The 24,411-nt window shown below is 35.8% G+C and overlaps 1 protein-coding gene across 4 annotated transcripts in view; it reads right to left on the bottom strand.

Moving 5' to 3' along the window:
* The window catches only part of LOC128988530 (kinesin-like protein Klp61F), a 28,561-nt gene extending 5,587 nt beyond the window's left edge, over positions 1–22,974 (bottom strand). The window contains exons 1-16 of one of the 4 annotated variants that reach the window (XM_054409913.1): positions 22,655–22,974; positions 21,857–21,981; positions 19,701–19,806; positions 18,817–18,955; positions 11,682–11,828; positions 11,151–11,305; positions 9,352–9,495; positions 8,544–8,813; positions 8,108–8,300; positions 7,743–7,925; positions 6,069–6,331; positions 5,483–5,622; positions 5,071–5,186; positions 3,463–3,645; positions 2,946–3,113; positions 953–1,186 (exon numbers count right to left, since the gene is read on the bottom strand). In XM_054409913.1, coding sequence (XP_054265888.1) covers positions 953–1,186; positions 2,946–3,113; positions 3,463–3,645; positions 5,071–5,186; positions 5,483–5,622; positions 6,069–6,331; positions 7,743–7,925; positions 8,108–8,300; positions 8,544–8,813; positions 9,352–9,495; positions 11,151–11,305; positions 11,682–11,828; positions 18,817–18,955; positions 19,701–19,771 — 2,406 coding nt within the window. In that variant the 5' untranslated portion in view covers positions 19,772–19,806; positions 21,857–21,981; positions 22,655–22,974. Of the gene's footprint in view, positions 1–952; positions 1,187–2,945; positions 3,114–3,462; positions 3,646–5,070; positions 5,187–5,482; positions 5,623–6,068; positions 6,332–7,742; positions 7,926–8,107; positions 8,301–8,543; positions 8,814–9,351; positions 9,496–11,150; positions 11,306–11,681; positions 11,829–18,816; positions 18,956–19,700; positions 19,807–21,856; positions 22,072–22,654 lie in introns of those variants that run through there. The other 3 variants (XM_054409916.1, XM_054409926.1, XM_054409909.1) reach the window with 3 other exon arrangements.
* Between the last annotated feature and the right edge of the window lie 1,437 nt (positions 22,975–24,411).

Raw genomic sequence — 24,411 nt, 5'->3', positions numbered from 1 at the left:
TTGACAGTATGAAGTGTTCCATTGTGTTTATTTTATGTATACTTGTATAACAAAACACAAATGAGGAAAATTAATTTTTATTTTTTCCTATAATTTTTCCCCGTTCTATGTCACGATTTTGCCCGTCCGGGAAGGGTTAATGTTCCTAGTTCCTACATCAGTATAATTTCTCAGTGAGTTTGATAGTAAAGAGTTCCGTATCCTAAGTCTACTTAAGTACCGTTCAAAATTGATGGTAAAGTAGAAATCAATTGTCCAAACTCCCAATTATCTGAATCACCTAAAACAAAATTTATTTTGTTTACCAGAAAAATTAAACTCAATGCAGTTTCTGATAATTGAGTACATATTTTAAATTTTGTCGATCGTATCAATTATGCTTGAGATATATTAAACTGCATGTAGCAAGGTAAGATCTAGACCACCAACCGATTTCTATAAAATATAGTTTTGTGAACTGAAGCGTTGTTGTACAATGAAATACTACAGAGAAAAGATATACATTTGCCCATTTTATTCTTATAGAGAAAGTAAATAGTTTGCTTGTTTATGGATGTATTTTAATAAAATTTGGCTAATTTATTTATTTCATATCATCGTAGTCTTCCGCGATCACGACGGAATCATTAATATCACCTGCGGCTGTGTAGACATCATCATTGTCTCTCCCAGTCACAGAAACGTTGTTGTCATCTTGCGCATTCGCAACAATAGCGGTAATACCATGACAGGTATGGTATTGGTATCGACTTTTGACGATCGATTCTTGATACCAACACCAACGTCTGAGTATCAGGTGGTATCGAGAATCAACACACCCCTAATTTAAATATAGTGTCCATACCAGCGGAAATTCATGAGAAGGAAACACAAACGTTTTTTGGGAAAGCAATCCAAACCTCTCAAGTAATTCTGGTTTTGAAGGTTCGCTGCAGCCTACTACTGAGCTTACCTCGCTCGATAGAGTCTTCTCCTGTTCTGATTGTTGTTCACTAACTGTTTTCACTTCCTCAACGTTTGATTGGATAGATCCGAGTATCTGCAGATTAGACATAGCTGTTTCTTTCAAAGATTCCGCTCCCTCCTCTGTGGCTGTTGCGCCCGCCAACACTGAGGCGGATTCAGACTTGATAGATGCACAACTGCCTTGTGCGGCTGTCAGGATTGACATCACTTGCTTGATATTCTGAAAAAAAGAAAGGTTAGTGGTAGTTGCCACACGCTATAAATCACTCACCAATGGTTTAGAAACATTTTTTTTAATAACTCACTTTCTCCCATTAAAATGCACAATGGTCCAGATTAGCTTCTAAAATATTTGTTCAAAGGCTTGTGACGGTGCAATTTCGTCCTGGGACAAAATTGTACTGTCGGCCTCGGATAGCTAATCTAATTGAGTTAGTCCAGGGTTAGTGGTAATAATAATAGTATTTAGTTTTTAAAATATGGGCTCAGATATGGTCGTTAAAGCATCAGCTTTCAGTAAATGACACATTCATCACTGCCCGGGTTAGGCCTTAATTTAAACAAATTAGTAATTTGGCGTTAATTCTGTGAGTGAAACACTGGTCGTAATTAACTAAAATCTTAACTTCGAAAATAAAAACAAACCTCTACTTAATGGATATACCGTGTTTCACTTTTGGAATTAAAACCAACTATACTTACAATTAACCGAATCGATTGTCGCGGGTCCACGAGCTATTTCGCCCTGGCCTAACACCTACTATTCGACGACACCAGAGTTATTTCACCACTGGCTAATTACCAGGCTATTCCGCCCTCGACCTACGGTTTCGCGGTGTATATGCGCGGATCCGAGAGCTTTTCCGCCCTCGGCCTAACCCTAGTATTCGACGCTTCCAGGGTTATTCCACCACTGGTTATTACCGGGCTATTCCGCCCTCGACCTATCGTCTCGTTATATCCGCGGGCCCGAGAGCTATTCCGCCCTCAGCCTAACCCTATAGTATTCGACGCTTCCAGGGTTATTCCACCACTGGTTATTACCGGGCTATTCCGCACTCGCCCTACCAGGGAGATGTTGCTAGCTATTCGCCCAGCACTCAAGTCCGACTGTCCCGTGTCCTGCGCGGCTTTTATAGGGATCGCGACGCTAGCGCAGTACGTGACCGCTCGGAGAACTAATGACCTTGCGCGGGACATTTGAAATCGTCTGAACGCTCGCTTTCTGATCTCGTAATATTTTTACCGTTACAGGCTGTTCCAAGCTTTTAGTTAAACCCTTAGAATTTTTTAACAATTTAAACAAAAAAATGGAAAACTAAAGTAAATTTTTAAAAGTGGCAAAAAATGTGAATGTTTTAAATTATAGACCAGTGGCAGTATTGTCTATACCATACTGGTATAGACCTATAGAGGAATCTCGATCACATCCACATGACAGATGGGCTAAAATACACCCAGTTGCGTTTGGGTGAAGTTCAAGAACTCCAAATTTTGCCAACTCTAAAAAAAAAAAATATTTTAATAAACAGAGCGATTGACAAACTCCAAATTTCACCAAGTCCAATAGCAAAAAAAAAAAAATGTTAAATAATTATCGTTCCACAAGCTCCAAAATTCACATATATCAAAAGAACAGTCCTGGCCAGCAGTTGCCACGGTCAGATATCAGACTCCACACAATATACGGTGTAAGCCACGCGCCGCAAAACAAAATTGTTGGTCTGTTAATGCTTTGTAAAGAATGTAGAATTGAAAACCTAATCCAACCCAACCTAACCTAACCATGGCGGACAGTGCCTGCAATGTGACCGTGGAAACCCCTGCAGCAACTTCTGGCCGGGACTGTATTTGGTGAATTTTGGAGCTTGTGAAACGCGCTGCTTATTAAATTAACGTCATTGGAGTTTGTGAAAAACTCCCTTGTGTTTTGATACCAATTGATGATAGTAATAAAATACTTAAAACTCCACACTCACTTTGTTGAACTGGTCGACAAGGTTGTTGATTATGATCGGTTTAGCAACAACTTCTTTATTTTTACGTCTTATAGCTTCAACTTGATCAACAATTTTAGTGGAAAACTGCATTAACGACACATGGTTCTCTGTGATTTCAGAGATCAGCTTCTTCTGTCTGGTTTCGAACTGAAAACATATTTACACTTGTAATTAAGTAAATAAATACACAGGAAATACTTTCTATCTGATTCAGAATTATGTCACAATGATATGATTTGATTTAAAAATCAAATAAAACAGACAACATAATATCAGTTTTAAATTGTAAAATATTTATTTCAGTGGTATCAGAATCAGATATAGATAATTTTCAGAGAAGCACATAGTTAGGTATACATTACTTAAGAGATACACAACTAAATTGCCTAAAACAAATTTCTGACAGTGATAGCACAAAGTCAAAGAGTTAACAACAGATTAAACTAGATATTTTGACCAGTAATGATAAATAAGTAAATTCAGTTTTTGTTTCTACCCTGGCGAGATTATTGCTTCCCTCCTCAGTGATTTTGGTGATGAGATTCAGCTGATCTTGAATGTTCTTCATCGAGGGCAGAATATGTGACTTGATCACGTCTTTGTAAAGGTTAACCGAGTGTTGTATTATTTCCTCCCCTCGTGACTTGCAAGAATTGACTTGACCAGTAAACTCCGTTTGCTGGAACGAAACAAAAAACGACACCTTAAAAACTATTAACTAAAAAGATCAATGTAAAATATACATATGACTTTCATAGTCACCTGCCATCGTATATCTACAGGGAGTCTCCTTAACTACCTTACAAACTCCAAACTGGCACATGAAACACAATCTTTACACTATATGCACAAACATGGGACTATGTCACTGTCACTGACAGCATTTTAAACTAAGAAGAGAGGTTTCAGGCCTACTGGTCCATAATAACTACTATGGTCCATTAGGCCAGAAAACTCTCTCTTCCTTAGTTGAAAATGCTGTAAGTGACAGTGAAATATTCTAATGTTTTGTGTATATGGTGTAGTTTTGTGTATCTTGTGCCAGTTTGGACTCTTTTCCATTCAGGTAAGCCTGCTACCTGTGGAGCTTAACCTCAACAATTAAAATGTCCCAGTAAGAAGGCACTCTTCAGGTCACGTGAGTGCTAGCGCATGCGCGAGAGCGAGGAGACGACGAGAGATGACTAGAAGTTTTGTCTTGCCGCTGCCATCGAACATCCAACATGCGTACGTGCTAGGACGCTAGGGACAGGGGGTAAGGACCCCACATTAGTTATGGTGTTAGGTGTTAGTAATGTAATTATTCTGAATTCACATAATTGTTTTCAGGTCATGTAGTCAAAAATGTTCATCTAATTTCCCGTGTCATTATTGTAATATTAATATTTCTGTATTTAATGGGTTATTATTTATTAATATTTAATGGGTTAAATCATCAAAGCTGGCTTTTTGGGCCAGTGACTAGCGGTAAATTGTCTCCTCAGGTTGAATAAATGAGGCCAGTTTTCGTTTCCAACACGAACAGTTTGGTTATGGTAATCATTCACATGACCAATTCACCCAAAATGTAGCCGTGTGTACCACATGCTACCCTCACTAAATATTCAAATAGTCTAGGCCTCTGTACTCTGTGGCACAACCTTAACATACAAAAATTGGGGAAATTCAGGTCTGGTTAGCTATTTATTATGCTTTACGCTACAGTGGCAAATTTTCTTACGTTTACCTATGTGGTAGTAAATTAAACATATACATACATATTAGTCATATTACAACAAAACACGTGTTATCAGCTGACAAGACAAAAGTTCGTTGACTTTGCACATCACAGTAACAGCAAAACCTCCAGCTTGTAACCCCAGTAATTGTGCTCAAACTTTCAACAACAAAATTTTACAGAACATAAAAATGTTGTAGTTTACCAAAATGATTACTTCTTTTATAAAAAAATATATTAAAAAATCTGGGATACATTATAAAATTCTGTAGGGTTTTCAGGACATCTGTGATCAGAAATTGGGGTCTTATCTTGAAGAAGAGGTTCAGAGAGCTGTAGACACCCTATACTAGGATGAAGATGAACAAGAAGTATTTCAATACATACCTTATTGTGAAGTGTTTCATTCCTTGACTGTGCAAGGGCTTTCATCTGGTGTTCAAAAGATTTAATGGTTGATAAAACATTATGGTTCTCTTCTTCAAATAATCTGTTCACAGTACCTTAAACAAAATCAATTGATAACTTAAAAACTTAGGCTCCATCTTATTGATACTAATTTACAAAGATTTTAATGGGTTCTTGGTATCAAATGCGCTTTGCTGATCAGTCTCAAAAAGAATTTATAATTGTATTGTTAATCGATTTGTATGTCAAGTATTCAAACAAAATGTACCCATTTACGTTTTCATGTGGAGTTTTTTAAGAGAGCATATAATATTGAAGATAAATGTAGATTTCATCTAGCTTATAAATTTAACTCTGATACTTCATCACAAAAACAGATCACAAAGCTTACTGGCATTTTTGATAACTTCTTTCACAAACTGCTTTTCTTCGTCAAGGAACGAATCAAGCTTGCTTTTGAAGTCCGCAACCTTCTTGCTAGCATTTTCCTTGTAGCGACCCAACATCTGCAGGTTGTCTGACTCGTTAGACCTGTGAAGCACAACAAGTTTGCAATTTATAGGAAAAATTGAAATTTCATACATTATACCTAAAAAGAACTAAATCAAGTAAATATACGATTTTCAAATATAGCAACAATGTCTTATCAAGGCTAAACAAAACTTAAAACATTTATTCTTACTGTAAAAACATACTAGACCTAATGTTTACAATAAAGTTGATCAATTTTAGTTTTTCTATTTTCAAGCCCATTTCATTATTACCAAACTTGTCTAATTGAAATTTTCTTTAATATTCTTTGACGTTTAAACCATCTGACATTCACTATATTAAATGATAGGCTGAAATAAATGGGTGACTGCAATAAAAATATAACATGAGGTTTAAATTATTATAACGTCTTCAATCACGTTTCATCTGCATAATTTTTCTCTGATAACAAACACAGAGGATGATTTGGACAAATATTTACTTACTGCTTTCTATCAATTTTGTCGTGCAATCGATTGCTCTGGTCTAAGAGGTTTTCCAGCACAGACTTGCAAGTTTTTGCTTGCTCTGTCAGACTGCCTTCGGTCTTTTCATATTCTTTGATAAAATATTCCCTGACAACGACTTCCTTTGCGAATTCTTTCATCTTCTCTTGACATCTTTGGCTTTCGATTCTGAACAGATTATCAAGCTCTTCATATTCGGCACACTTGTCGTCAAAGTCGGAGCTTAAGGAACTGAACATTTCCTAGAGCAAAAATACTGTATTAAATCGAGCTATGAGTACTAATACAAATATTATAAAAACTAGTGCACCTGTTGCTCGAATTCAAGCAATTGCATAGTTAGTATTACAGGCGTTATTTCAAAACGAATAATCCTGACAGTCATATAATTTCCGATGTAAAAGAGTCAACTCCACGATAATGTAATCAACCACTCCACTCCAGTTTCCGAAACTGAAAACGAACTCACTCTGAGTTCAAGCCCGAGGACTTTTAGCCCAGGCGCATATTGAGCTGTGCGGCACGATCCGGGCAGTGCAGCACAGCACAGGGCAGAATTGGGCAAAAAGTCTGTGTTGCACAGTTGACATCGCATATTGGGAAGCAGAGTCGTACAGTTTTCGTATAGGAGTGACACAGTTTCTTGTGTGAACACGTTGTTAAATATTAGGATTTGAGTTATGAGTCAGATTCAGGTGCTGATTTAGATTTATTGTTTCTTAGAACAAGAAAGAAAGGGCGAAAAATTTGCAATGTTTAGTGATTTTCGTATTTTCTCCCAGATTTCACTCCTGTAATTACTCTTTATATACTTACTATGAATGGTAACGTAAAAAATTGATAAAAACGCACAATTTCTATTAATTATCCTCTAGATCCGTCACAAAACACTAGTCAACCCGGCGCAGGTGAGCAATGCGGCACAGACACTTGTGACTCGACCACAAGTGCGCGCAGTCCACGTGCGGGACTGCACTGCCCTGCGCTGCGCTGCGCCATAATATGCGCGTGTCCTAGCAAATACATGGTTTACAAAACACTGCCCTGCGCTGCACTACGCTGCGCTGCTCCGACTGCGTCTCAATATGCGCCGGGCCTTATAACAGGAATTGGTGAAATGGGGCGTCTACACAAAAAATACTTTCATTATTAACGGAGGAGTAGTGTTTTGTAGAAATCACCTTCACGTATTATATATAAGGATAATAGTGTGCAGGCTATTTCCTGCAAACACAGTTAAATTAAGAGATTTAACTTATATTAATTTAAATTGACAGCTTTGAATTTCCAAACAAATGGGTCTTAGGACTCAACAGTTGATTTGCCACTAAAAATCTTTTTCTCTGGTCACAATATCAGGTTTTGGATAATAAAGAATGGTTTTAAAGGACTAAAACTAAAATATGTATCTTCTACTGCGTTAAACAAGTTCAAAGAGTCAACCATTCCGTTATCAACACCATCTTTGAACGTCCTTCCTGCAAGAAGCGGATTTTCAGGATTTACGAGACAATAATTTAAAATGGAATTACCACAGTAAAGAATTACATATATTAAAAATTGAAAAAAAACTTTTTTCAATCTCAGAAAAAGTTTTGGTAGAAAAACAGAATACTACACTTTTGAATTTAATTGTTATGTTATTTTAATTACCTTTGATTGTTCGTACGACTCTTTGATTCGTGAATATTTTTCATGTGAGTCTTTCACTTGGTCGTCCAGCTCTTTCATTCGGCTTATCATTTCTTCATGAGACTCTTTAGAGATATAGAACCCCTCTCCTTGCCTGACAGCTTCCAGGTCTTTTTTGAGCTTCATTATTTCTTCAGACGCAACCTATCAAAACAAAGTAAGTGTAACAAGCGAGAACAGGTCTGTTGAAGACTACATGAAGGGTATACCCAGAAACTGCTTGAAATTAGTTAAGCACAGCTTTACAATAAAGACTGTAGGCCCTACTTTGAAAAAAAATGTTGCAGAAAAAGTGTGAAGCAAAATAAAGTTTTATAAAGTTTCACCTGCATAAAGTCCTTCTTGGAGATGGTCTGGTTTCTCACTGGCTTGTTCTTGATGGATCTCGCTTTGGAAGCATAGTTCAGTGTGCTCTCCGTTTCATCCAGGTTGGCCTGCGCTGGAGATATTGTTCCGATGATGCAGGTCTTAGTCTTGCCACCAAGCGAGTCTTGTAAAAACCTTGTCAGTTTTGACTCTCTATAAACAAGAAAATCCTTCACACACCGATATCCTTAATTGTTTATTGAAGTTTATAAAATTAAATCCATGAAATATAGTGGAAATGTTAATGTTTTGAGAGTTCTATAACCAAGAAATAATTATTATTTGCTGATTACTCAAGATGTATTTTTCTTTTTCATGCTTTTAAGCACAAATGGTTAACTTTTTGCGAGAAGCACTTACTTTCTTAAGCTTAGGTTGCATTCTGAATATTTGTACCTGTAAGGGATGTGTGGGTTGTTCTCCGTCAAGCATGTTATGACTCGGCCTAACGTCAACAGAGACTTGTTTATGTTTGAAGCCTCTGCAAGTCTCTTGTTAACCCCCGTTGCAGATTTGTGTATGTTTTCGCTGGCTCCGGACTTGGACACGTTTTCACTTCCAGCCAAATCCACGAGGTGGAGTTTGCCACATCGCAGTACATCATCTTTGCCAGCAACTGCACTCTCCTTGATATTCACGTTGATCGTAAAAATTGTGTGTGATCGGCTGAAACATTCCATCATATGTTAGAAGCAAATCAAACCGATCAGCATAATAGGATCATGAGATTACTTATATGATTTGAACAACATTAACTCACCATCATCAACAATGAATTTCAAACGTACTTATATGAATTGCAACAAAAGATCATATTAGAATAATTTAAGTTTTTTTTTACACTGGTATCAAGCTCATATCACCCTAAAAGCATCTATAAAGCTTGATTTATTTCAATTAAGAATCAATAATTACCATCAAGATAAACTTTCCTATTACAGTAGTACTGTACATCTGTAACAAGTCTATCATGGGGATTGGGGATTGTCAAATATGACTTGTTATCAAGGTAGACTTCTTATCAAGTTTTGCAGTAAGTTAGGGGTGGTAAAAATCAAGAGCATCTAAAATGACACTTGTTATCATGAGTGACTTGTGATTGAGGGTCTTATCGAAGTTCCTTTGTACTACAAAAGCATAGTGTGATACAAATTATGAACTTCATTAAATTTTAATCATTAACAAAAACTGACTTGTATCTTACCTTGAGTTGAGGTTCATCTGAGTCGCAGCCACCTGTCTCTTCTCCGCTCCATGCTGAAGGAGTTTAAACACCTCCTCTTTGCTTTTGACAGGTGTTGGCAAAAGACCTTTCACAATCACTCCTCCTTCCAAATCGTCAATCAGTCTGGAAGTAAAAACACTGTGTGTGAAATCCAGCAAATTGTACATGCTACTATTTGAATGTACCCAAAGCCTTAATAAAGAGAGAAGGCAAGGAAATTAAAAATCAAAACACATCTTCAGTGTTTGTTGCAACATCTACGATCATGGGAGATGGTCATTGCAACATTGTGGTGAGTCGGTGGCTCAGTTGGTAGCGTCACGGACTTTGGGCCCAAGGCAGAAGTGTCGTGGGTTCGGATCCTGGTCACTGCCACAAACTTTTATCAGTACAGTTCACCTTTGTACTGTACCGGCTCACCCCTTGCTTTGCTGGATACGTTCCACGCACAGATCTGTAGTCTATGTGGACGGGCAAATGCAAGGTTAAAAGAGGCCGCCAACCTCTTTAAAAAAAAAAAAAAACATTGTGATCATCTCTCCAGATTGCAGCAACATTCATGAACTTTTTTTTGTGTTCGGAATTTTTAAAGGCTCGAAAGCATTGAAAGAGAATGAATGAAACGCTGTACGTGAATGGACCATTATCCACAGGCTAATAGTGTTTATCGAAAACCGAAAACTAACTTCCCCGTCCTAAACAAAATCCAAAGACGTGCTCCTCCATAAAAAAAGTCACTTGTACTTTACATTTCCAGAAACACCTGACATGTTCTTTTTGGATAATATGCATGCAAATCTATATACATATTTTATTTTGCGTTTCAGATCATGTACAGTTAAAACGTGAAGCCACAGAAACCTTTTCAAACTTTAGAACCACGGTAATCAAACGATCAACCAAAACCCATTTATCCAGAGGTTGATACTGCTACAGTTTTTATTTGTAAATTTCTAACATTGAAACTTGAAAGTACTGTAAATTACAAGTCCAAAAATGGTGGCCATTTTGCTGTCTGAATAGAATCGTTTTATTGAATAATGAATATACATGTAATAGACAGAGTCACAATTATTATAAAGACGCATTAATGTCTAATTATCTAGAATATCCACTTTAGGATCATTTATTAAAAAGTCCAATAATCAAGAACATCTAGATCCGGTTTAGAACTATTTAAAGATTATTGATAAACTGACTTTTCTCATGATCGAACCGGCAACCAACTAGATTGAACACTCCGAAACCTAAATAAACTTAAGTTGTTAAGAATGTACCGTAGAACACAAGGGCCAATTTAAAAATTTTAAGAAATGTTTGTGAGGATAGCAGGCTTACTTGAATGGGAAGAGTCCAAACTGGCACACTAGACGTAACACTACAAAAAACATTAAATTCACTGCCACTGACAGCACTTTCAACTAAGAAAGAGAGTTTTCTTCAGGTATAAAATGGTGGCCGGGGAGTTGTTGAGACTAACAAGGTAAAAAAAGGCTGTGTGTCTTAACAACTCCCCGTCACCATTGGACCTGAAGAAAACTCTTTCTTCCTTAGTTGAAACTGTTGAAAGTGCTGTCAGTGACAGTGAAATATTCAAATTTTTTGTGTTTACAGTGTAAAGTTTGCTATCCCTTTTGCCTGTTCGGACTCTTTCCCATTCAGGTAAGCCTGCTTCCTAACAAAAAATCTTTAGTAGAGTATTTGGATTCATTTTCCCTGCTGCTTTCTGCAGACATCCATCCCCTGACTACTTTACCACAATGTTCCACAATACTTACTTAAGGTCTGTTTCTTCATTATCCTTAAGGAGACTTCGCAACCTTTCATTGTACAATTCCATGTACGACACCGACACTTGGTATTCACACGCTTGAATGGAAAGTTCATGGAACAAGTCGTGCATGGCTCTCGGGACAATTCCTGCGTGGACGCTCTACAGTAACAAATGAGTGTAATTACTCGTTGGTTAGAGATCAAATTTTTTTTTTCTTTGAGAACTTAATTTTTTGCAGTTATTTTTGTAAGCAAAAAATGTTACATAAATAGGCTACATTGAGTCTGGTGTGAAAAACATTGAGTCTTTATGCTGGAAATGTTTCCAATCCATTACGGTTCATCATCAACAGCAATAGATTGTAAATCAGCAAATGGTTCGATATTTTGTTAAACTCAAATGGACTAATAAACAAATCAACACAAAACATATTTACATCATCATTAGTTGGACGTACAGAACTAACAATCAAATTGGCTACAGCTGTTCCATAAGGATGACAAATCTACTATCTTTTATCTATGACTTAACTTACCTCTTCCCAACATGCATCAGGGTCCTGGTCCCCCGTCATGGTGTAAGTTTTCCCAGTTCCAGTCTGGCCGTAGGCAAACACTGTACAGTTGTAGCCCTGAAGCACTTCTTTGATCATCGGCTTTACAACCGCATTGTAAATGACAATCTGCGAAAATCAGCAAGCTTAAATATCTCACTGCCGGTATAAATATTAGTGGTAGGATGCATCCAGACTTGCTAAAGTAATAAAAACAACATACAATCGGTTTAACAACTGCTTGGCCAGTTTTTATTCAAATTTAGCATGTAATAACTTAGTCTTTTTTTAGCGAATTTCCCTATAGGGAAGTAGCTATTACCGTAGGTGGCACGGTAAGACCTAGACCCGGGACCGATTTACTTTTTCATTTTGATGTCCCCAGAGGCCAAAAACACTATTCGTTCAAATTTTTATATATGTATATATATATATATATATATATATATATATATATATATATATATATATAGACTTATATATATATATATATACGTCCGTGAACGCGATAACTTGAGTAATTTTTGTCCGATTTTGATGAAATTTGGTTTAAAGGTGTAAAGCGGGATAAACTTGAATGAGTTCGCGAACCAGCACGACCGGACCATGGGAACGGGGCTTTACGGGGGGTTTTATGGGGTAAAAATTGGTTTTTCTCACTTTTGACCCTCAAAACACAAAATTTCCCAATTTCTCTTTAGACCTTTTTAAAGAGCTTAAAAAAACAAATAATTTAGTATATAAAAGTATTTTTGTTCGATTATTAGTAACGGAGAAAATTGTAAATTTAAAATTCCCATGTTATTCTTATGGAGAATATTGTCAAATGTTGTAGTTTGCTTGTTTATGAATATATATTTAACAGGGCCGGTTCTAGGAATTTTTCAGAGTTAAGCGAACACCCGAATCAGCGCCACTTAGAATCCCCCCCCCCTAAACCCATGAACATAACTTAACCGTATTTGTGAATTTTTTCCTAATAATTTTGAGAAGATTTTTTTTTATAAGTTTATGTAGAAGAATACTAACTTGCAATAAAAGGCTGTTTATTATTCGCATAAATGTGACATTTATACACTTTTACTCATCATATAAACTATAGCAAAACCAAGAACACACTAAAAAAAACAGGCCGTAATGTAATGCTCGTCAAGCATGACGTCACGATAGAAGACGGCAATGACGTAATGTTTGCCGTTTGTGATCAGCTGCTTGTTTTAATCTTTCCTTGGAAAATAAATAAATAAATACCTACGTCATTGCCGTCTTCTATCGTGACTTCTTTGGGCTGACTGGACTCGCCACCAGATGATTTCTACAAAAGTCTACTCATTGATTTGGCTTTTTTTCTTCCTCTTCCAAATGGGCCTTACGCTTTCTATGATAAGTGCCAGACGGTTTCATTTTTTCTGCCATTGTTTTCATAGTTTCGACTCGCAATATGTTTTACTCATTCATTCAGTTTATACTTTATTTTTATTTAATGCGCTAATTATAAATTAAACTTAAAACACTCGTAATAATTCGCTTATCAACAATCATGAATCATCAAAACAATGCCAATACGATACCGATACGGTATAGGCGAGTGTAGGACTTTCGGCCTGGGGTGATTATGAGGAACTTACCCTCCGCAACAAACAATAGGGAACATAGGTAGCTCTGAGTCTGTTGCTCCCGAAAGATTCCCTATAGGTTAATTTCAAGGGTTTTGTGGGTAAAAGGAAGTAGGGAAGGGGAGATAGGGGTGTGTGACACAGCAAGCTGGGCAAAAACTATAAATAGGATTCTGGATTAGTACTTCCAGGAAGGACCTGAGCCCCAGGGCACTCTAGAGCAGGCATTAGATGGATTTAATTCAATGTCTAGACTGGCTTAGCCACAAACACCGAGCTTGAAATTGTTCATTTAAACAGTTTTTAACCGACTTTAACGACAATTTGACCACGTATGGGTCAGCCCAAAAAGTTAAAGATACCAAAACAGTGGTGTATGTATAAATTTACCATTATATTAGTTAAAGACGTTATAGTTTTTATAGACAGGCTACTGTAGAAGGTGGGGACAACATCCGCCTTACATAATATATGTATTAAAGTTTTATAAACCATTTATAAATTAAATAAATTATTTACACGAAACGTGTACACGTTATTTGAAAAAGCATTTATACGATGAATTTAACTTTTACAGAATGTTTATACGACGTATACATGTATTCTTAAAAATAACAATCGGTTGCATGTTAAAAATGTTATTATTACTGTACAAAAAAAAGCAATTGCGTGACTCTATTTTAACTACTTTCACGTTACCGAATTTTTCGTAAAATTCGTCATGTGGAACGATCTGTGGTGACAAAAGTTAATTAAGACTTGTTTGCCATAGGAGTTAAACATTGAAACAAATTTAAACGTTGAGTAAATCAAGAATTTCCAGACCACTTAACATGAAGAAAACTATTTTTTTTTATTTAGGACTCCTTTCTACCCTAGTTAAAAATTGCTTAACACCACCTCACCATTTCATAGGTACTATACCATTAAACATTTTGATTAACAATAATTGTACACTTGTTTTTTACAGTAACAAATATGGTGCTTAAGCGTAACAAATGAACAAACAACCACACCCATATCAGACAAACAGATACAATTGAGTTGTTAGGCTTAAAATAAAATAAAAATAAAACTATGCTAAACAAAACAACAATGAATCAGCGAAATTCTAATTTTATTAATTTAACTGGTCATAATCCTTTTGGTAAATCCGGAAAGGCAATTTATTTTATAGATGGAGGCGTCTATTTAAATCTTACATTGGCTAATAAAAACTACATGTTTTTTTGCTACATGGACTTAGATCCAAAATAAAATTATTTTTGTCACATTTAAAATAATTCCAACGAAATCCAAAAGACAACTCCATAGTATCAACCAAATACGGGGTGAGTCTTCTAAGCTATCCTAAACAGATTGCAGACAAACAGCTTGACTTACAGAGATGAAACAAAACTTTTCCCCACGAATTCATACGCAAGGAACAACGTAAAAAGTTTTTTTAACATATGTCATGTTATGCATAGTTTTTAGCTCTAAACTAGACAAGCAATTTAGTGAAAACAGAACTCCTTTATCTCTATCCGTTTCAAAATGGCGGCCATTTGTATTGAAAATATTAATTGATATTTACAGAATACCCTGTTAAAACCACTAAACCTGTTTTCGTTCTGTTTAAAAATTCTTAATCCTCGTGAGTTCTGCTTTAATATTATATGTAATATGTCAAAGTTTTAAAAACTAAATATTTTTTCAATGATTTTTTTTATATTGGTAGCCATGTAAATAAAAAAATTTAAATAGAAACATATGTCAAATGGCGTATCATTTTGAAGGTATTGCAAAAAAACTTATAAATTTAAACCCATCTTTAGTAGTTTTCTAGTAATTAACCAAAAACTCCAATTGCCCATATACAACCTATGTTAAACGTGCAGTACTGGAGATTAGTGGATGCAGATACACTTTTCAATACAGTCCTGCACGTTTACATTTGAAAACTCTAAGATTCTAACCCTGGTATCAACCACGTTGTTCCTTGTATATGAATTAGTGGGGAAAAGTTTTTTTTTTCATCTCTGTATGTCAAGCCGTTTGTCTGCAATCTGTTTAGGACACCTTAGAAGACTCATCCTGTATATTTCAATATATCTCGCTTAATTGGTATAACATTTTCATCTTATAATATATTTAGATATAATAATATATCTAATCCAATATGAATCTGTGAATTTCATTCAACAATCAAAGCAATTTGCAATATAATAATTGGAACACATAATTCAACATTGTATTTCCAAAAAAAAATCAGTTGGATAGAATTAAATTTAATGTTTTATTAGGTAAAATATCAGAGGAAATGTGTCAAAATTAACTTTTACTGAACACTTTTATATTTAGCGTACGTGGCCAACGAAATAAAGAATTCAATTTCCAATTACTACAAGTATTTTACATTTAAATATTTCGTAATACAGTTAAATAGCCACCCTTTCGTGATGAAATGCACAATTTTATATTCTTTTACTAGGTACTTTACACAATTACTTTTATATTTAGCGCACACGGCCAAAGAAATAAAGAATTCAAGTTCAAATTGCTACAGGTATTTTACATTTAAATTGTTCGCAATACAGTTCAACAGGCACCCTCTAGTGATAAAATGCACTATTTTGTATTGTTTTACTACTGTACACGAAAATCTGTTATTTTTATATTTAGCGTGTGCGGCAAACGAAATAAAGAACTCAAGTTCTAACAATTACATTGAAATCTTTCATAATGTCACATATGACTATAAAGTCATATGGTTCTTAATTATTATTATGTTGTTTTTTGTAAACAATGTTTTAGTAAACAAACTTACTTGTAGCTCATTAAATGGAATTCCTTATCTAAAGATTTAGTTTTATTTTAAAACAAGAAACATAATGTACAATTCAAAGCAAAGACAGTTGATGTCTTTGACTTTAAACAATTTTTTTCCTCAACTTTCTTTTACCTAGGGTGGTTCACTTGTTTGCGAAGCATGTTTAAAAAGTTGTATTTCTCCAAGTACAATTATCGATAAAAACTAGTTTTTTAGAAAATCACTATCAAAATATCCCATAAAAAGAAGCATAACTGATGAATTATATGTAGTAGACATTTACATATTTTTGTATTTTAAATGTTGAAACAAAACGACGTTTATTTGTGGCGGATATTCACTACCACCATCACACCATCACTTCCTGAATCTTTAATGCCAAAGATTACAGTAATATTCTAGAACAATAGTAATGTATTTCTTAGAAGGCTTGGCCCATGCCTCCTGTGTCGACGACCCTGACTACTACCCCACAAGTATTTCTGGGAGATTCCTGGGATTTAATGGGTAAAGTGCAAGCTGAGGTCAGGTACCTGCTCCCGAGAAACCTACCCTTTACAACACACAATAGGGGCAGCCCAGGCCGAGTCAGGGGCAGCGCAGGCCGAAAGTCCGTTTCCCGGTATAGGCCTACGCACGATTACTAGAAAAATACCGGTATGGATCATAAACATAAACAAATGACGTTTTTGGCCCGAAAATAAACATTATTTAACATTGCTTAAATGGAACTGCCAAAACATATGTTCAATGCTATTAGTATAGGATTCGGGCCAACAACGTCATTTGTTTATGTTTATGATCCATATCGGTATTTTTCTAGTAGTAATCGTGGGCCTACGTGTACAACTAAAAGAGTGCAATACAACATAGTGCTCTGCTCTAGGATCAGAGGCAGAAAGGAGTGAAAGAAAGGGGAAGTTTATTGTTGTGACAAGTGGCGCTGCGCGCTTGCTTATCTGGAGCATGAGTGATTCGTGAAATGAAACCCATAGGTGCCGCGCTGGCGCTGACGCTGCCGACTGCCGAGCGTCAGCTCAGTTCAAATCGAAACTGCAAATGGCATTGAGTCCTTGAGTTGTAGTGCTGTACAAATATACAAAATTTTCAAGTGCTGTTGGTACAAACAGAATAAATGCCTTTATTGTGGTGCTTTGAATACTTGAACTTTGAGCAAAAATAAACAAAATTACGTTGTTCACGTAGAAAAAATGTTCCGTCGGCGCCACGGCGCCACTTTTTCGTGGCGCCATATGCGGCCGCGTAGTTCGCGTATGGGTTAAACCGGCCCTGATATTTAATCAAACTTGGCAAATTTATCTATATATCTAATTCCGTAAGCCCAAAATTTTACAATGAAATTGTGAGCGAACGGGAGGCCGTAGAAAGCTGGGAGAGGTCTCATTTTAAAGGTCTGGGCATGAAATTTTGGGGAAAATTATTCATTTTTCTTAATCGTGCACCAAAATGTTGCTACGGAATAAAATAATTTACATTTAAATAGCATGGGAATCTAGGTCATGTCTGCTTTGTTTACTTTAAAACATGTGGTTTAACTTTATTTAAAGCATATGGTAATGTAATATCATTACTGTAATATGTGTACTATTTATAAAGCTGAAATAAACTTTTTCCCAAATTTAAGGGTCCGGATTTAATGAAGTACGATTGGTTGTGTTAGGTATGTCTGAAATAAGTGTAAAGATAGAAGTAATTACTGGATTAGGCAAAGTGAACATATTTTTCATGCCAAAAATTAAACTAATATCTACAGATCCTAATATGCCGTTTAAGTTTACAAGGATTCAATGCCCATTGCAAATAGCTTTCACTGCTATTATAAATAAAGTGCAAGGCCAAACCTTCAAAAAAGTTGGCATTTATTTGAAAAAACCAGTGTTAACATACACAAATGTTAAACGATAATTCAAGGTAGGGTAACCCATGAGACTAATACATGTAATTTATACAAAATAGTTACTAGAATATACATAATAGGGGCTATTGCCCCTACAAGCCACTAGTTTATTTTCTACTAAGCTATCAATATTTTACTCAAAAACACACTTTATTAGTTTCCTTGTAGCAGCAAACCTAGGTACTTGTTAAACCTAATGTTATTAAAATATATTTAACTGAAAATCAATTCAGACAAATCGAAATTCGCTTAGTCGGCAGGTTTGCTGCGGCGGGGGTATTTGACTTAAAACAGTAGGCTACAACCTCTATTTCTGTAAAATTACGGTTCAGAACTTATTGCAACTTTTTGTGATTTTCTGCCATAAGAGGTCATAGTCCTCACACCGCTTACCCATGAAAAGGGTTGTTGACAAGCTAATGAGAGAATGTACAGTATGTCAGATTGGTATTATTATTTTTTTATTTAAGTTGCAGCACATGTCAGGCAGGTAGGTAACAAGTATTGGTCTTTGACTAAACAACACCTCAACCAAACATTTAGAAAAAATTGTAAATTGACGCTACTACTATTCTTAAAGATTATTTGTCTATTGTCTATTGTCTATTGTCTAGGTACTGGTAGGCCTATAGGCAATGTTTTTTTGTTATACTAACTCAGGTAATTGTAAACTTGTAAACTTGCATTTAAGATATATACCTACTGTATTGGTTGGCCATTGGAGCTAAATATAGGGTCAGTACATAGGAAATCAAACTTTATATTATTTACCTGTTTTGATTGCTCATCAAAAACACGATCGTACAACAGTGTTTTGTTCAACTTAGAACTTTCAGCACCACTTTTGATGGTCACTTCTTTCTTGCCAAACTCGAGGACATTGGCTTTCTTTTCCTTTGAAGAAAGTGGTCTGAAACCAGTTATGAATAAATTAGTGAAATTTGATTAACTACAAAAAACAAATGACAGGCTAGCCCACTCTCATTATAAATTACAGAAACTTTATCTAACGTCAAGTTATTTTTATTTTGTTTTAGTTTTATCTTTATCGAGGATTTTTTGTCTGGTCACTATTCCGCCTGTGACCGTGAAGTCTAGTGTAGTGCTTGTTCTATCAACTTCCATACATCAGTGTTTACAACAGTTTCCTGGAACACAACCTACTAACATGTTTTCGGAGAAACCTCAAGTTTAGAACATTTAAAAGAATTGATGATGTTATTTACTCACAACTAGGCTTATGTAAAAGAATTTGCAAATCAGTGTTGAATAGGTGCTACATGTGTTTAGACAATGGGGGTGTTTACTTTAAACAGCTTCTCTAACATGTACTTACAATAATAGGCCTACTGTTATAGCTATGTTTAATACCAGCTGTAGTTTAGCTGCATTTTCGGTACGCTGACTTTTGCCGCACCCTGTATATATATATAGGCTATATATACGTAGGCTAAAGGGGCTCATGAAAAAAAGAAGAGATATGGCAGTTTATATTTTGTGCAAAATCACACAGATTCCCCCAAGCTTGGTTTATTTTACGAGGCGACATCAGTAAAATGCTTACTTCACACAAAAATAAGAATTTACTCAAAGATTGCAAAAAAGGATTAAAATTTGTATACAAATTATTAAATTATTGGTTTTTCATGACTTACCTCACTCTAATATATGACTGAATGTTAATGGCCTGAGCATCTGGTTTCTTCAAGTTCATCTTGCCAGCCATGTTGTACTCAGGGTTTGGTCACAATATTTTTGAATCTGAAAACAACAACCACAATATTAAATCACTTTTAGACAAAACTATAATTTTCTTACATAGCCTAGGTAATAATACTTATGTTCTGACTACCGCCCGGTATCAATTATTTATGGTTATCATGTTAAATTTAGGAACAGTCATTTCTTGTTAGGACCCCCTTAAGTTTAATCCCAGCTGATTTTATTACATAACTGCCAAATTTGTTTTCTTCATCCTTGGAACACATATGCAGGCTTTCTAGCTTCAAGTAGGATAAACTTAACCAGATTATTCGGGAGGTCAAAACAATTAAAATCACGCAACAAGGCATGTGTCCTATCTTGAACCGTTTAGCGTTCAACCCCTGTAGCTCAAACTGTTGAGGATATGAATATATTTGTAAAAAACACATATACAGACTTGTTAACGAGTTCAAAATAGGACACATGTTGTATGGCATTTTTCGCTTTTTTTGACCTCCCAAATAATCTAAGGTACAGTAGGCCAAAGTTTGTTATTGTTGAAGCTGGACACCCTGTAATAAAGGATATGGTAGGTAAATACTTATTTATAACCTACCTTAACTTATCCATAACTTACCCTTAACTTACCTTAACTCATGGAATTTACCAACATCTATTTAATATCTAACGGTACCAGTAATGAATAAACAAAAAGTGTGATCAGAGATGCAACTCGGAAATAATGTAGGCCTAGTCCTACACAGTAAAAAATAAAGTCTACCTTACCATATTCTCAATTTTTTTTTGACGGGTCTCTTAGTAACAGCTCTGCTACAAAACAGACAAATGATCCTACGAGCTGCATAACAGATTCTAAAATAAATTGAACCATTCATTGAGGCAGGGGCCAACTCTCAATCAAGGGGAGATCCCCCCCAGGCCAGGAAAACACAAATAAATTGCTGTTGTGTTTATTATACTGACATTTTTAAAAAAAGATTAGAAAATTCAGCCATTATTATCCATGAGTAGCCTATATATGCACATGCAATAAGCCTAGGCCCTAGCCATCAAAAATATAAAATAGGCCTATGTACAATAATCTCACAGCAAGTGGAAACAAAACCAAACCATGTTCAAAAATTTGTGTGGCAAAATCTTAAGTTACATAACTTAGGCCTAAGTTAATCAGTAAAATGACCCCGTCGCAGCAAACCTGCAGACTAAGCGAATTTCCATTTGCCTGATTTGATTTAGACTAAAATGTCTCCTTAAAAATATCACATTTATTCCCTATTTAAATAGAATCAGTTTAACACATACTTAGGTTTGCTGCAACAGAGAGGGTAAAAGTGTTTTTTTATGTAAAATGTTAATAGTTAGTAAGAAATAAAAACATTTTCCAAATTTGGGCAAAATATGTTAATAAACAAGCACACTACAACGGTTTACTTATTCTCCATAAGAATAACATGGGAATTTTAAATTAACAATTTTTTGGAATTTTCTCCGTAACCATTAGGTGCATTATAACGCTTCAATATACTAAATTATTTGTTTTTTTAAGCTCTACAAAATAGTTTGGAAAGAAATTTCAAAATTTTATGTTTTTTGGGTCAAAAATGGGAAAAACCCATTTTTACCCCATAAAAGCCCCCATAAACCCCTGTTCCCATGGTCCGATCATGCTGGTTCGCGAACTCGTTCGAATAAACGTAGGTTTACACGTTTGTACCAAATTTCATCAAAATCGGATCATTTTTGCTCGAGTTATCGCGCTAACGGACACACATATATATATATATATATATATGAATTTGAACGGATGGTGTTTTTGGCCTCTAGGGACCTCAAAACGAAAAAAAAAATCGGTCCCGGGTCCAGGTCTTACCATGAGTACTACGGTAATAGCTTATTCCCTATATGGGAAATTCGCTAAAAAAACTTTTAACTTACTGCCCCTTTTGAAATTATCTAAATAAAAATTTGTAGGAAAAACAAAAGGAACAGCCAATAAGAAAAGTAAGTAAATGGATCATAAGAATAATAGGCATGGTACTTAATAACAATACTAAGAACGGTTTATAAGGGAGTATTATTTACTTACCAGCCCGGCAACAGTGTAGCGTAGTTGTAGGTCTAGGCCTGTCCTAACCTCCAGGCACAAGGAAACTTGGGTTTGAAACCTTCGATAATTTGCTCAAGATGATTCTTGATCAAATCTAAACCAAACTAAAAAGAATAACTCGACCTTTAGTCAAACGGGCAAATTCTCAAAAACAAATCGAACCGATTCCAATCCAAAGTCTTTCAGACCGTCACATTCACCAGATGAAGGAGAAGGAAGATGCCATGGATGAAGATTGAAGAAAGAAGATGAAGATGAAGTTCGTTCGTTCGTTGACAACTTTCAAAATTTCAAACACTAGAGTGGAGAAAAGAAAAAGAAAAAGAAACTAAAAAGGAGCAGCTATGTACAAAGAGGTTTGAATGGGGATTTAAACATCATACCTAAGGGAGCATGTTTTATTTGGCATGATCATACATGATTTGGCATGATATTTTTTGCGGGGTCGTGACTGGAATAAACCCAGCCAGATCCACACTTAATGAAAATCGTGCTGATTCCACTTCCCCATAGCACTCACGAAAACCCTGCTCAGCATAAGCCAGCTTTGATAGGTCTCAAATAAATAGATTAACTACATCTTATTCAACTCTAACTACTCCTCGCCATTGTGAAACGCCTGCAGCAACTTGCCCTAAACATGATATCGATAACCGTAAAGTTTAATTTAGTTACTTGAATTAATTTATTGTTGGTTGATCTTGGTCTAATTTAGAAAAAGATATGATTCCCCTTACCCCCCAAAAGATTAATTAACTACTTAGACATTATGGGTACCTTACTAACTGTAGAGTAGACCCAGGAGTCCTTTTGCGGTGTGTGGTACAAGCAAGACAAACCTGGTTGCCGGCGGTTGGTCCTTTCCGGCCGGAGCGCTAGTGTCGCTCCGAGTAGAACTGTCTGCTCGCCTTTGGATCAGCTGATGGGGTTGACTCTTACCTTATACCATAATTGTTGGCGGTGATGTGGGTTATCCCCACATTTTAGACATTCTTTAAATTACCAAGTGTCATGGAATGGATTTCAAATATGTTACTTGATCGTCTCCCACGGTAACGATGGAATCGGAAAAATGTCCTGCGGTCAAAGCGAATTCATTAACCCAAAGCATTTCCCACATTTTCACGGGAGTTCATTTCCCGTGGTTGCTACGAAATATTGTAGTCATTTTGCTTTGCGGTCTCGGTGATATTGTGATCGTCTCCTGCGATCGCGATGAATGGTTAAAATTTCCGTGGTTGTGGGTGTCATATATGAGAACTAACATCGGTAGTTAGAAATATGTGTGTGGGGGCTGCACTGCCAACATGCGATTTCAGCGGCAACTTCTCAACCCTCGCTCTCCTCACTCCTCAAGTCTACTACTTCAGGGCGGTTGCTTGAATGCTTGAATAAGTTCAAGTTGCTTAGTCCCGTAAGTAATAGTGGGCAAATTCTGCATGTCTCCTGTGGTCACAGAGGAGGAATCATGAACGTCTTCTGATGTCGTGGTAAAATCATGAATTTCTGCCGCGATACCGTACCGCTGGAATGTCCCCTCCTGCGATCGTTGGTGATATAGAGTGGACGTTATTTGAATCATGCATATCTTCTACATTCATGGAATCATCACCAATGTCTTCCATGATCGCAGTGAAAAAGTTACCGTGTCTTGAAATCGCGAAATTTTGTGGGGTTTCTGGGAACAACCTTTCGTTCCAGGAAAAAATCTCAAAAATAACCCGAACGATTTGATTAAAATGTAGTATGATATAGCCCTTTAAATTCTTAACAGAATGGTATAACTCCCATTTTTGTAAAAAATGTAAAAAGTAAAGTGTTTAAAAGGTATTGTTACTTTATTTTCGCATTAAAACACCATAAAATACATGATGAAAAATCTTATTAAAAAATCTGGTTTGATTAAAATTAGTATGGTTCTTCATCATAATTCTGAATCGTGTAAACTTCCGTGATTGTTTTAAAATTACGGTTCAACAAAAGTTTTTGTAATTTTTCATAAAAAATACCAGAGTTACTTCCACCGCTTACCCATGATAAAGGTTGTTGAGAAGCTAATGGTAGAAAGTTTTTATTTTCAAATCTGACACAGTTTATCCAGTGAACAATTGTAAAAATGAAGGCATGGTATTAAATAAATTAATGTAATATACCTCATCTTGTTAATATGACTGTAAAGGTTGGGGTTTTCTCCAGGTTGACGATAGCACAGTAAGTAACATCCAACATCCCTGGAGGCTCAGACCAGCTGTAAGTATGCAGATACAAAATCAGCAAAACATAGCATTTTGAATGCATATAAAATTAAAATAATGACAAATTATATAATCATAATAACTGTAATAAAAACTCTATTTAACCATTGGCTAAACTACATTCTAAGTGGATTCTAGTTAAGTCTGTGTCTAACACGCTCAACGTAATGGCGGCAAATTTATAGCAGACGGTTTTACAACAAAGATCCTGAATTCGGATTCCAAAAAATCCTACGGTTTGGATCTTACTTCCTTTTTTCTTTATTTTGGTTTGCCTAT

Source organism: Macrosteles quadrilineatus, unplaced genomic scaffold (assembly GCF_028750875.1).
Source record: "Macrosteles quadrilineatus isolate MER2022 unplaced genomic scaffold, UCM_ALF_1.0 Scaffold_1__1_contigs__length_201487025, whole genome shotgun sequence".
Classification (NCBI taxonomy): domain Eukaryota; kingdom Metazoa; phylum Arthropoda; class Insecta; order Hemiptera; family Cicadellidae; genus Macrosteles; species Macrosteles quadrilineatus.
This window is presented reverse-complemented; position numbering and strand designations above follow the sequence as displayed.